Source organism: Prorops nasuta, unplaced genomic scaffold, assembly GCF_024137725.1.
Source record: "Prorops nasuta isolate Cenicafe-Biocafe unplaced genomic scaffold, Cenicafe_Pnas_1.2 PNAS00008, whole genome shotgun sequence".
Taxonomy (NCBI): domain Eukaryota; kingdom Metazoa; phylum Arthropoda; class Insecta; order Hymenoptera; family Bethylidae; genus Prorops; species Prorops nasuta.
This window is the reverse complement of record NW_027116805.1, coordinates 7,236,810-7,250,477: the sequence shown is the minus strand read 5'-3', so window position 1 is coordinate 7,250,477 and position 13,668 is coordinate 7,236,810. Positions and strand designations below refer to the sequence as shown.

Here is a 13,668-nt window from a genome sequence, read left to right as displayed (position 1 = left end):
CTATTTCCTATGATAACATTTTCGTTTTCATGGCTTTTTATATAAGCTCTGATTATACAACGTAGTATAGTTGTAAATTGTAAAGTTGAACATGACCACATATGAACTACGCGCGCGAAATTTTTTCAAAATGGCGCCTTCGACCGTTGACTATAATTCAAATATTGAATAACAAATGATAAGTGCGTCTACACTTTTTGAGTAACAATAATCGTTTGCTGTTTTAAAATTTTAAGAAATTCATAGAGTTTTGATAAATTAATTTATATGTATTCTTTAATTTTGCTAAGAAACCAATTTCTTGAAGGTTTTATTGTTATGTATTGTTTCTTTATAGGTTGGGTTTAGTTGAACAAACATAAAGTTCCGTTGTTAAAAATTTTAATTATTCTCATTTTATAAAGTTTAATAGAAAAAACAAAATAAAAAAAATGTTTATTTATTAGTAAGAAGGACAATTTTGCTCAGATTTTAGTATTTTAATATAATTTTCCTTTATAGTGCGAGGGTGAGAAGCAAACTTTAGGAATCCGAATGTTTTGGGTTTTATGAAATTTTGTTTTTTGGAATGATGTCGAAGAATTATAGTTTTATGGTAATACTAAACTATTTTTTCAAGTTTTTTAATGGTATTTTATACTTTGATGTACTTTTATTTATAGAATGAGATTCAGCATGTGGATAGATTAAGGGCTTCATTATACTGTAATTCAGTTAAGAAACAAGACTATCCTACAGGTATGATGGATGTTACATATATTTTATGTATACTTCAACAATTATTAATTGTACAACAAAATTTGTATAGATCGTCCTAAGTCACAGCCAGAGAGGTTGGGAAAATTATCTGCATCTAAAGCATCTAGAAGTGAAGTCAAAAAAAGTGGTTAGTTTTAAAAATATTATTCTGTATAATTTCCATTACTTATTTTTTTATAACCAACATTTGTAGTGAAAAAATGTCAACCTGAAAGACTTTTGCAGTCTTGTAGTCAGGAGGGAAGAATTCGGCAAATGACAAGGAAAGGTGAGAGAGTTGAATACCTTTAAATTACTGTAAATTTTTATATTACTAAATCATTTAAAAATTTCAGTTTGTGCAGAAGAATTCAGCCTATCCAAGGTACCCAAAAGTGAAGGAAAACAGAATGGTTAGTTTTAAATAAAATGCTGAATATGTATTTATATATATAATATTTATATATATATATATATTAATACCAAAAAATTTCAGTTGCCAACACATGTAAGCCTGAAAGATTGTTGCAACTTTATAGTGAACGGAAACAACATCCACAAATTGCAACAACAGGTGTGTTGAATAATTTTATATTGCTATAGGTTTCTTATTTGTTAAATCCTTAAATAATATAATTATACTTAAACAGGATTATGTAATGTACAATCAGAGATCAAAGGAGCTAGGAGGAAACTAAATCTTGGAGTTGACAGCCTTCAAACACCTTTGGGTATTAGTAATAAAAAGTCAGAACATAAGAAAAAGAAATCTTTAGTAAAGCAACCTATGTCTACGAATAATGATGCTGCAACTTTATCTACTAGTACAGTGAGAAAAAGTTTTTTGATCCCACCAAATAAAATAAGAGAGAAGCACATGAAAGGTATTTTGACTAAAGAGAAAGATGTTAACAAAATGCTTGATAAAAAAAGAGAAAAATCGAAGTCATGTGCAGGTAATTTTAATGATGCAATACAATCAGTTTCCAGTGAATTTCAAAATAAAATTAAGCAAAACCCTAAAGTTCTAGGACCTGAAATACATAGGGCTTCTGTAATAGTTGATCCTAATACTCCAGCTATAATTTTATCAAATGAGAAAAAAAATATTAAAAATGAGAACTTAGATAGAAATATATTAAATTTAAATAATTCAGAGAATATAGCAGTACAAAATAGTACTCCTTTATTTTTTAATTTTGAAAATGCGGCTATGGTTGAGCAATATTTGAAAAAGCTTTTGGTCGAAACTGAAAATAACAGAATTGTATTGAATAATTTATTAACTTGTATTCAAAGTATACAGATTAGCAATTCAATGGTAAGGTTACAAGTAGATAAAAATTGTGCTAAAGAAACAGTAGACCTGAGTAATATAGAGTGGAATAAGGATGTATTCAATGAAGATGTAAAAGTTCCCTTTCCTTGTGACGAGGATGATTTTGAAACTGAATCAATCATAATCCAAAAACAAGAAATTCCTTCAACTTCATATGATAATTGCCTTCTTGAGAATAAGGAAAATCTTTGTATAATTAAAAAAATTGAGGAAAATGAATTAATTCAATGCATGGAATTAAGTGATTTGCGAACTAGTGGAATTATTGTACCAGACTGTAAAGTAGAAGAAAGCCTCAGTGAAACGCTCAATTTGCAGTTATCCGATAACGATTCCTCTGTTACTGGTGATTATTTGAACGATCGAGAGGCAAATGTTTTCGAAAGATCCGTAAAAGAATATATGAATTTAAAGTCTAGCATTAGCTTTTTAAAGACTCCAGTACATAAAAGAAATAAATCTTTTTTTATACCTGAAACTGGTAGCGCTTCCAAAGCCTCGATATCCAGCAAGATTTTAACCGAGCTTCAAGACTTGTGCACTGAGTGAATTATTCTTGCCCCAGACACATTATATAAATTATTTATTTATTTCAGTAACCAGTATATCTCTACTGCTTTTTTTGTACTGTAATGTAAAGCATGGCATGTTGAATTTCATAGACTAACTTTATTGTAAGTTATTTTATTTGCTAGTAAAATTTTAAACTAATTTATGATAAAATGAGTTTTATTTGAAATACTGTTATGTACTCCCTTTTAAGATTTTTTAATAAATATTGAAAAGAAGTGTATTGGTCTACAATCTTCTGTAATTATCACGTTGCTGATGTTGAGAGCCAGAGGAAATTGTTGAGTAAATAAATGGTACAATACTTGCAAGTGCCAGGACTAAACCAATAATTGGTCGATACCATACCCAAGCAAATCCAATTACCAGTAAACTAATGGACATTGAAACAGACATGGTCAAAGATTCTATAGCAATCACACCACACAGAAATGCTGAGTTCATAATAATTGTTCTTAATATGTTGGCCAAGCACGTTGCTGCTAAAAATAATACCAGCCATCCCAATCCTCTAAAGAAATTAGAAGAATTAAATTTATTAATATTTTGTTATTATAAATTGCATATAATTTAGTATTTATAAAAAGGAATAAGTTACCTGATGCTCCAAGTGCGCCAATAATTGTGTACATGCTCTAAATGAAACATCTGATCTACTGAAACTTTGTGTCTTCTCTGAAGTAAAATTTCTTCACCTTTTGAAGTAATATAAGGGACAATAATTCCTTTTTCCAACATACCTACGACTGAATATAAATCTCCTGCTTTTCCTGCATAAGAAAATTGAATTCGTATGTCTCCTACCTAAAAAATAATTATTTTATCATGTACTTTCTTGGCTTTTTTACTAAATTAGATAATAAATTAATTACTGCCGGATTCCACAAATCATTGCTGTGGTAATATAATCCAGAATGCATTTTTATATCTTTGCGTTCTGGCCTTTCATCACTGGTAACTTCAACAAAATCATGAAACTTTTTCTTCAACTCTTCCCCAAGAATGTAAGTTCCAATTTTAGCTTCAGTAGAAATTTGAATCTGACTTTTAATGGGAATTTCCTTTGGATTATGATGACCAGTTCGTATATAAAATCTCTCAGAATCTATAAGTTTATCTTTCCATTCTGTTGTATAATAATAATGTTTTTGTTCGTCTGGTATAGATGAAAAACTGATAATATAAAAATAAACTGATAAAATTTACTATGCATAAGAATATTTAAGAGTTTTTATACCTTTGCTCCTCTTCAATCTCCACCCACTGATACATTTGCACTCTTCTTTTTAACTTAATACTGGAAACTATTATACCATAATCAGGTTCTGTTAGTGGCTCAGATACTGACACAGTCCCTGATATATGAATCAATCGCCCTTCATATTCAGGCATAAACTGAAAACTATTTGGAATCACAAGAATATTTCTGAATGCTTCATCTAAAGAATGTGCTACTTTGGCAGCTCTACCCTAAAATAAATTAAGAAATTGAGTTAAAATAATTATTTATAAATTATATATGTATATATGAAAGTATCAAATACCTCATTCCAAAACAATAAACACATTCCTGCAGCAAGTAATATTGACCCTATGATAGCTGTTAGCCATGATTCTTTAAATTGTTCAGATACTGACGGTGGAGCATTCATATTTCCCTGATGCCTTACATTCATCCTATTCTGTAAATAAGGTTCAGCATTGGATCTATGAGCTGGTTGCCCATTTTGCTGCAATGAAAATGTAAAAGATATTTACAGAACCAGTATAGATGTTCAATTTGTCTATTTTTAATGGTAGTAAATAGTCTATATTTATATTCATTATATAATGTCAATAATAATTTATAGTACAGAAAAAAAGATTTTAAGTAAGGTTATTTTTAAAAATAAAATTATTTATATTATACATTATATAAATTCTTAATTTCTTAAAAATTAAAAATTATTGAAACTATAAATTTATAGTGTATATGTATATATATGATTTGTTATAAAAATCAAGATAAAATATATTATTGGTACAGTTGTAGTATCAATGTTTTTTTAAATAAGCCATAAAAAATAAAAAAATACTCTTACATTTGCACGATACATTTTAAATGTCAGAAAATAATTAATTGAGTATGCAAGCATCCAAAAGCATACATTTTATTTTTAAGCTTTTTGAGTTTTACATATTTTGCACTCCATTGTCATGCTCTGAAATCAGCGCCGGTAGGCGGTAACCCGAATGTCCCGACCGAATATTCAAAATTCATATTACTTCAAATCTTAAATGAATTGGAGTAAATAAAAACATTACAAAGCTAATTATGAGCTAAAAAGAGAAAATTATTAGAAATCATTTTCATACTATAAACAAATTTTAATCACAGTCTTGAAAAAACATTATTGATAGTTATATTTATTAATTCTAAAGGTTATGTTTGAAACTGTGTTATCTCAGCTGCTCACTTCAAATGTTCAAGGGTTTAAATTTTAGTAAGGTATTATTTATAGGTTTTAAGGAATTTAAAATATTTGTATGAAAAAAAAATGAATCTGCTGTTGACATTAGCGTGGGTGATGAATACTCGTTGTAAAGGTGAAATAAAATGAAATATTGAGATGGAATTTCTTTGCTAGTTAATTTGCTAATTGATATTTTAGTTTAGTTGGACATGTGTGACTTAACTGCCTATAGTCAGCCATGCCTATAACTCCAACATAGGTTAATCTGACTTTACCTTACAGTTGATATGCCATGCTGTGTAAGAGATGCTACTCAAGTTTCATTGACACAGCACAATATGCCTGATGGATACCTATAATAAAAGCTGATTACTTTATCAGCCACATTCATCTTATCAGTTTTTGAGTAGCTTACTGCTGTGATAGATTTTGTTTTAATTTGTGACAATTGATTTTAAAAGTCTGTTCACTCCACTTGTTTTTTATTGTACGTAATCAATTGCGTAAGAATTTTGTACTGTAATCCTTATTAATATTTAGTTAATACTGAAATTTGATCATGAAGTGGTGGCAAATATCACTATTGCTGTGTTGCTTTGGATTCTTAAAGGACTTTCGTCCTGGCGAATCTTTTGTTACTAATTATTTAACAGGACCTTGGAAAAATTTTACAGAAACAGAGGTAAATATTTAATGCTTTTCCCAATTTGGAGATAATTTGAATGTATAATTATTTTTTAGGTCAATCAATATATCTATCCCATTAGCACTTACAGTTATTTAACTTGTACAGTTTTCGTATTTTTATTAACAGACTTGGTAAGGTACAAGCCAGTTATTATTTTATGTGGTTTATCAGGAACTGCATGCTTTCTTACACTAGTACTGGGAAAAACATTGTTTCTTATGCAAATTGTTGAATTTCTCTATGGCTTATTTCTTTCTGCAGAAATAGCATATTATACTTATATATATGCTAAAGTAGATAAAAAACATTATCAAGAAGTAGCTGGTCATACAAAAGGTGCAGCTCTAGTAGGTCGTTTCATGTCTGCAGTAGTTGCGCAAATTGCAACATCATTTTATCTATTAGATTATCATGAGTTAACAATGTTAACAGCAGGAGGTAATTAATAAATCATTTATTATATTAATATCTTAATTAACTTAATTAACTGTTAGCTTTACAGCACTAGCGATTTCGGTAATATTTTCTCTCTTTCTACCATCTGTTGAGCAATCAATCTACTTTCACTCATCAAAAAATAATGCAAAATCAAGCCCTACTACTGAGCCTATTAATGCATCAGTGAACCCTATTAACTCTAACTTAAATCAATCCAATTTGAACTTTAATCTTGAAAAGAGAATTCTACAACTAGATATTGAAAAGCATGATAATTTTAAGCAGAAAATTAGAAATGCATGCAAGCTATTGTGGACTGATTTTTGGTCAGCTTACACAAATGTTCATGTAATAAAATGGTCAGCTTGGTGGGCATTCGCAACTTGTGGATATTTGCAAGTTGCTACTTACATGCAATTAATCTGGATAGACATTGCAAAAGATCGTGCAGAGATTTATAATGGTGCTGTAGATGCAATGTATACAATTATAGGTAAATATTATAATTTAAACAATATAGGAGAATTGGCTTAAAATTTAATTTTTGTTATAGGTGCAATTACAGTTTTTATTGTCTCAAAAGTTCCTTTGAATTGGCCTCTGTTAGCAGAAGCAATATTGTCTGTATTTTCAATTTTAGAAGGGGTTTTAGTAATAATTTCAGCAATTACCTCAACCCTTTGGGTTTCTTACATTTGTTACGTAGGATTTGGAATAATTTATCATACAATCATTACAATAGCCAAGTAAGCAATAATAAATCTACTTTTAATAATCACCTAGTAGGTCAAAGGACATGGTAGTGGTTCAATGACAAGTATATAAAAAATACAATTTCCATCCCAGGTAGCAATGTTGGTTCAAGTAACATTAAAATGACCAATTTACTCTACCTGAGGTAGAAATATTATCCTCTTAAATTTGAAGTTGGTTTGCTACAATCTTAATAAAAATTTCACAATTAATTGAAACAATTACATTACAGTTTTGAGGTAGCCAAATATATAAATGAAGACAGCTTTGGCTTAATTTTTGGAATAAATACATTTTTAACTTTAGGCCTTCAAAGTGTGTTAACCATCATTGTTGTAGATGGGCCTTTAAATTTAGATATAAGAAAGCAGGTAACAAATTTAGTTTTTTTTTTAATTCTGAGGAAAGATTTGTGCAAAATATTGATTAACAAATTTTTCAGTTCATCATTTACGGAGGCTACTATCTGATATTAGGAATTTTATTTATGATAATGGGAATTTTAACTATAGTGATGTTTTATAGAAAAGGCGAGAGATTTCGATTCTTCGCAACCGTCGAAAATAATAAAAGGAAACCTTAAATGTGAAAAAAAAGAAGACAATTACGTACGATAAATGAACACTGCCTTGTCAGTATTGTGAATATTAGATACAGTTGAAAGAATTTTTATATCTGTTACTGCGTTGGTGAATTGTTTGAAATGCGTTGATGTTGCGTTTTATAGCTAAAGTACTTATAGAGTATCTAAAAATTCTATGTAGCTATGAAGTTTTAAACGTCCTGTAATAGATTTTATTTTTACAAAAAAAATATAAATAAAATATTAATGAGATAATTATGTAGAGCATTTGATATGAAAGTAACTCATGTGTCTTATAACTGATAAAGAGAAAATAGATAAGATTTAATTATTAGCTGTGATTAAATAACGATAATCATCTATTTTCCTGTAACCATTTAACTCGAGACTATAAGCATTTATGATATTAATAATTAAACTATCAACAAATGTATCCATAAACATTTGTCCTGGAAATGGTAGCTTTTGTGCTAAGTTGACCAACCATACTAAATAGAGCTTCAATTACCTTATCTAACAAGGCTTTATTCGTACTATACCTGTATAAACAAATAAAAGTTGGTCACCTTAATAATAAGAGAATGGTAGTATGTAAATAGTGTTGATAATAATTCTTGAGATTTTTTTAAGAGCGGAAAGAAAGAGAAAGGAGGAGTCCATTCACAGTTGCTTCCACAGTTTAGCAATTCTGGCCGAAATCTACAGTTTCCACGAAGAGTACGTGATCGAGCAATTATGAATTCTCTCGGGATTTTCCCGCATCTCCTCGACAGTTTACTTCTGTATTGGTTATTGTAAAGGCAAGCACACGAATGGGGCAAAGTAAATACACAGAAGGTCCACACTTGAAAATTTTAAAGCGTATAAAATGAGAACTGGTGGAATCGTTCTTGCAATTTTATTTGTAATCTTCACATTTAAACGATTCGTCAATAAAGCATCCAGATGAGAACTATTAAGACGATAACGGAGGTATGGAAACGTTTTTATTCAACAGACATTGGACATTTGGTTATAGTTGTTCATTAACTACACAATCTAATCTCGCTGCATAACTCTCACATTGCATTATTTTTATTATCTCATTTTAGATAATATGCTGCAAGACACTGTTCATTCTGCTTGGGGGAAAAAACCACTCGCCTCATCCTCTGTCCTATTTTTAAATCATCACTACAATAAACATCAGTACTGATTAAAATTTATTCACTGCTAAAAGCAAAAGAATGTTTTGTTATTGCTGTGAAATTCCACGAAGCAAATCTTTCCTGATTCACTTGAAAACCAACAAATTATAAGCTCCACCACAATGTACTTTGGAAAATGTAGCTTTTCACACGATATGACTAGTGTTTTGTGAAACCAACAGTTTGAAGCAACAATTTATTTCTGCTACGGATAAACAGGTTCTAACAAAGGAATATTTTGTTTAAACGAAGATCTTTGAATATTTCTGAAGGCAAAACAAATTATTGGTTTCCTTGGCAGAAATCGGGAATGATCGATTTGACGATTCCTTCAAGGAGACAGCTAGTAATTCCACAACATAATTACGTCGACCTGTGTACAGTAATATTTGTGTACTAGAAGGATTTATTGACATTGCGAGAACCTCGTCGAATTAGCCGAGTTTACTAATGATTTTGACCCAACTGAGTCAAGATAATTACTATTAACCAGTTAACGCAAGACGTCATTGTTTTTATTATATGTTCTTTCATTATTTCCAATTGTATTTAATTTTTCTACGTAATCCAATCAAATTCTGTGAAATATTTCACAATTGGTTTTGATGACTAGTGCCAGCAAAAATCGTTGGAAAACAAAGTTTTGATACAGGTCGCTGACCAGAGACACGTTGATGTTAAATTTTGCTCAGTGGAATTGGGTTTAATGACTTCTGATTTATTAATCAGGACAAAAGAGTTGTGACAATGCAAAAGTAACACGTGTTTCGTCTGGAAAGTCCAAGTCCGCCGGTGGAAATGCTTAAGCTGGTTGGAATTATGGTGGGGTTTACTGGTTTTAATGGCTCAAATGTGGTGGGGTTTCGACTCGTTTACTCGTCATAGTTTGCCTTTACCCGGCTCTTTAGTAGTACTTTAGTTAGTACACCATCGCTAAGCCAACGTTGTGAACGTCATTTCTCGCTCGCGATGAGCTTCTGATCTTTGCACAAGTGAAACAAGAAAAGTATCAACATGATATCCGTACCAGTGAGTTCCAAGAAAGCTAAACTTTCAAGTTTTTAATTACGTTTAAATCTTTCTACAACGTTATGCAAAATTGTCAATATTCTTAATGAGTAAAAGCTGAAGACTATTAATGTTTATTTTCTTGAGGAAAGGGACTAAAACTATAATCAACTCACGCTTGAATTCATTAAAAATTATAATTTTACTTTAACTATCGAATGTGATTATACGAAAAAATGCTGTCTTCTAAATATAGCAAGGACTCAAAATTTTTTTAATTAAGAAAGTTTATTATAAATTTTTAAAGCATTATCGATAACTTCAGAATAAGATTGAATCGTGCGATTAATATAATAGATAATTTATTTTTAGCTTTGGTAAAGTTATTCATAAAGTGGAATCAGTTGCTATTTTTGACTTCGTATTATTTCAGTTTCATTGTAATTTGCTTCCTGCGAAATGTGAAGGACTAAGCAATTTTGATGTATTTGATTTAGCGTGCGCGGCAGAAAATGATATTTTCCTGCCTTTGTTCTGATGTCAGTAGCGAAGAATTTTCGTTCCAACTATAAACTATTCTTCTGTAAAGGAACAATCGGACTATTTACTCGCGCTCTGCGTGATCAATTTATAAATGAGATCACGTTGTGAAATGATCACGTTATATCTGACAGCTGTCTCGCCACATTATTTTTAATATTACTCAGAATCACTATTGAAACTCAACTCAGAATTGATAAGGTTCAAATTAATCAGCATTCCTTCAGATCAATTCTAATAAATTCTGTTAGGCTTGTCTTGAATTTAAATGCAGTCCAATGTAGGTAAAAAGAAACGAGATTGCTTTCGTCATTCGTTAATTCCGAACAAGAAAGCCGGACCCTATGATGTCACGGTTTGTGCGCTGCTTTCACTCGTTTCGACGTTTGCTTTTACATCTCTCGTTACGAAAAAAAATACAAGATCTATTCTCCTCCAATAATCGGTTAGATTAACGAAATCCCATTTTTAATTATAAAGTATTAATGACTGAAAGATAAATATGAAATTAATCACAGATATGTCTTACAATGTTCATTGACATTCGCTTCTTGAAAATGAAGAATTGTCTCGGTTGATTAGATAATAATTGCTCCAGGGGGAGGAGGTCGTAGAGGAAGTTTGTTTATTGCATTGAAGGACTTGAATCGAGCAGAGATTCGCGGATGACGCAGATGATTTTATCGATGCTCGCTTGGCCTCCAATGATAAAATAGTCTGGAATAAATTATTTTAGAGGTCACAGGCGCTTTGAGTGATTTGGCTAAATCAATTGCGAAAGCTGCTCAAGGGTTGACCATTTCTCTCTCTCTCTCTCTCTCTCTCTCTCTCTCTCTCTCATTTTCTTCTCGTTGCTGATTTTCAAGCACCGGACCGGTTCCCATTCTGAATTTTCACTTTCTCGGTGAAAGTTTTTAATCGACCACCAACGCGTGAGAATCGATTGTCGATCAATATTTTCTTTGATATTTGACAGAATTTATTAATTTTTCCAACAATAAATCGTCACGTATATTTCGCTTCCAATCAAATGCAACCAATTATTGGATTTGCTTAGAAATGGTCGGTTTGAATGATTACAGAGAACTTTGCGATATACAAGGTACTGTTGCAATTTGGGAAGCGCCTGCAGCCGTGCATGTAATTTTTGCGCGATGGTTGCTCATTTTTTTCTCTCTTGCGTCATGCGGACTTTTTTATGTTCGCTGATAAATTGTTATAGTAGCTGGAAATAATTGTTGAATATGAGTGTATAAGCAATTTTTTTCAGATGTTCGTGTTTCTGATCCTGTTTGCCACGGGGATTTCCGGTCAATGCTTGACGGAAAATGACAACCCTCCGATGATGAATCCGGAGATGGTAAAGGGACTGACGGACGCGCGGTTTACTTTTGCCATGGATTCCCTGAGGAAGACAGCATTGATAGAGACAACAGACAACATTTTCTTCAGCCCGCACAGCCTGCATCAAGCTTTGACCTTGGCGTACTTCGGGGCTCGCGGGACTACTGAGGCGTCCCTGAAGAGCGCCCTCCGCATCCCTGATAACCTCTCGAAAATCGACGTTCAAAGACTCTATGCATTTGAACAATCCATTAGACAGCAGCGGGATTCCCAAGTAATTGAAAAAGTGTAACCTTCTTTTTCCCCCTCTCTACCTGAGATTGAACCTGGGTCTTCTAATTGATAGTCTGACACGCTACGCGTTGCTCCGTTGGATCTAACTACGATAGAAATTCGTTTTTACTTTGTTTAGTCCTTGATTTAAGTCGTTCAAGGTCAGCTCAAGGTGAGCCGCTTGTTACAACAGAAATTATCAGACCCCTGGCATTAGCATGTTTCGAGATCTCAATTTAGTCTCGTAGGAAGTTCAACTCGATAGCTAAAATATTCCTGATAGTACTATGTATTGTTAATTTCCCATGTGAACTTGATTGAAACTTCTAAAAATATCTACTGGGATTTTTCACAATACCTTGTAGCTTAGATTGGGTCTTGCAGCAAATCTTGTATTGTTTTCTAATTTTTATACTTATTTCTTTACTGATTTATATTTAATATTTGTGTTATAATTATAGGAAAACGCAACTTCCGATTACGTATACAGGTCAGCCAATAAACTGTGGTTGACGGACGCGAAGAAATTGAGAGAGTGTGTATTTGACTTCTTTGACGACGAGCTGGAAAAGGTTGACTTCAAGAAAAATCCTGCTGACGCTAGGAAACGTATCAATGACTGGGTTAGCAATACCACTAAAGGCCACATCCGGGACTTACTTCCTGAAGGAAGCATCGATGACCAAACTGACTGCGTTTTATCAAATGCAGTATTCTTTAAGGGATTCTGGCAGAGCAGGTTCGATCCAGCAAATTCCAAGAAAGACTTATTCTACATTTCTGGTTCTCAGAATTCCGTCGTGAAATTTATGAGGCAGAAGAAGGCTTTTAACCATGGTAAAAAAACCTGTTTGTTGATTTTTTTGTTCGTTAGTCGTGTATATATTTGTTTCTTATTAAATTATCATGATTAATCGTAGTGGTATCCGAAGAGCTGGGAGCTCACGTTCTGGAACTACCTTACAAAGGAGAGGAAGTGTCGATGTACGTTTTACTTCCACCATTTGCAACGGCTAGAGCTCTGACGGATCAGCAGCCAAGCGATCGCGACGGAGTCCGTCAATTAATAGAGAGATTATCGACTGAGAAAGGTGCTCAGGAACTCAAAGAGTTGTTGGAAGTTGGAATGCCCTTGCATGAAGTAGAAGTATCGATTCCGCGATTCGGAGTCGAGCGAGAACTTCCGTTGGGCCAGCTACTTCCGGCTATGGGAGCAGGCGAAGTTCTTACACCATCGGCAGATCTGCGAGGATTTCTTGCCGACGGAGAAGCCAGTCTACATATTGGCGACGCGGTTCATAGGGCAAAGATCGAAGTCACCGAAGAGGGAACGACCGCAGCTGCCGCCACTGCAATCTTCAGCTTCCGATCTAGCAGGCCCTCCGAACCTGCCATCTTTAACGCCAATCATCCCTTTATCTATTTTATTTACGATCAGCCAACTCGTACCATCCTTTTCAGCGGTGTCTACCGAACTCCTGCACCCATCACTCCCGAAACGTCCTAATTTCCTTCCTTTTCTTAATCAACGAAGGTTTATTTCATCCCTGATTCGCCTCTTCCGGTTCGAACTTTTATTAGTTGTAAATAAGATTTTTAAAAAGCATCATTCGTAAGTTGCTTGACTTTTAATCGCTATTTTAAAGCGGCTCCTATTTATTTTTTTTATAAGAACCATCGCTTTGTATTATATGAATAAAAAAAGGAAAATATAATGAATATTTTCTTGAGTTTTATTTTTATTCAAGTAAGTG

The 13,668-nt window shown here is 32.5% G+C and overlaps 4 protein-coding genes across 9 annotated transcripts; 3 read left to right on the top strand and 1 right to left on the bottom strand.

The window, feature by feature from the left end:
- Positions 1–138: 138 nt before the first annotated feature.
- LOC136775993 (uncharacterized) lies at positions 139–2,630 on the top strand. Of its 3 annotated transcripts, none has more exons than XM_066731262.1 (8): positions 139–182; positions 502–595; positions 663–738; positions 809–886; positions 953–1,027; positions 1,095–1,151; positions 1,235–1,312; positions 1,389–2,630. In XM_066731262.1, exons 2-8 carry the CDS (start codon positions 569–571, stop codon positions 2,624–2,626), a joined length of 1,629 nt encoding a protein of 542 aa, XP_066587359.1. In that variant the 5' UTR covers positions 139–182; positions 502–568; the 3' UTR covers positions 2,627–2,630. The 3 variants fall into 3 exon arrangements, with proteins under 3 accessions (XP_066587359.1, XP_066587360.1, XP_066587358.1); XM_066731263.1 differs by lacking the exon at positions 139–182 and having other exon boundaries at positions 273–595; positions 1,389–1,694; positions 1,764–2,630; XM_066731261.1 differs by lacking the exon at positions 139–182 and having other exon boundaries at positions 273–595.
- Tmem43 (Transmembrane protein 43) lies at positions 2,004–4,895 on the bottom strand. Its single transcript, XM_066731278.1, has 8 exons — positions 4,729–4,895; positions 4,192–4,377; positions 3,885–4,117; positions 3,520–3,820; positions 3,246–3,451; positions 2,550–3,158; positions 2,349–2,420; positions 2,004–2,263 (listed from the first exon to the last, which is right to left on the bottom strand). The coding sequence occupies exons 1-6, from the start codon at positions 4,780–4,782 to the stop codon at positions 2,876–2,878; spliced, it is 1,263 nt and encodes a 420-aa protein (XP_066587375.1). The 5' UTR covers positions 4,783–4,895; the 3' UTR covers positions 2,004–2,263; positions 2,349–2,420; positions 2,550–2,875.
- A 133-nt stretch (positions 4,896–5,028) lies between these two features.
- LOC136775994 (thiamine transporter 1-like) lies at positions 5,029–7,896 on the top strand. Of its 3 annotated transcripts, none has more exons than XM_066731267.1 (7): positions 5,029–5,135; positions 5,383–5,782; positions 5,842–6,226; positions 6,291–6,719; positions 6,780–6,972; positions 7,212–7,350; positions 7,422–7,896. In XM_066731267.1, the coding sequence occupies exons 2-7, from the start codon at positions 5,660–5,662 to the stop codon at positions 7,560–7,562; spliced, it is 1,410 nt and encodes a 469-aa protein (XP_066587364.1). In that variant the 5' UTR covers positions 5,029–5,135; positions 5,383–5,659; the 3' UTR covers positions 7,563–7,896. The 3 variants fall into 3 exon arrangements, with proteins under 3 accessions (XP_066587364.1, XP_066587362.1, XP_066587363.1); XM_066731265.1 differs by having other exon boundaries at positions 5,090–5,233; XM_066731266.1 differs by lacking the exon at positions 5,029–5,135 and adding an exon at positions 5,154–5,233 and having other exon boundaries at positions 5,304–5,782.
- A 225-nt stretch (positions 7,897–8,121) lies between these two features.
- LOC136775995 (serine protease inhibitor 88Ea-like) lies at positions 8,122–13,635 on the top strand. Of its 2 annotated transcripts, none has more exons than XM_066731268.1 (4): positions 8,122–8,534; positions 11,568–11,915; positions 12,376–12,751; positions 12,835–13,635. In XM_066731268.1, exons 1-4 carry the CDS (start codon positions 8,508–8,510, stop codon positions 13,419–13,421), a joined length of 1,338 nt encoding a protein of 445 aa, XP_066587365.1. In that variant the 5' UTR covers positions 8,122–8,507; the 3' UTR covers positions 13,422–13,635. The 2 variants fall into 2 exon arrangements, with proteins under 2 accessions (XP_066587365.1, XP_066587366.1); XM_066731269.1 differs by lacking the exon at positions 8,122–8,534 and adding an exon at positions 9,611–9,778.
- The last annotated feature ends 33 nt before the right edge of the window (positions 13,636–13,668 follow it).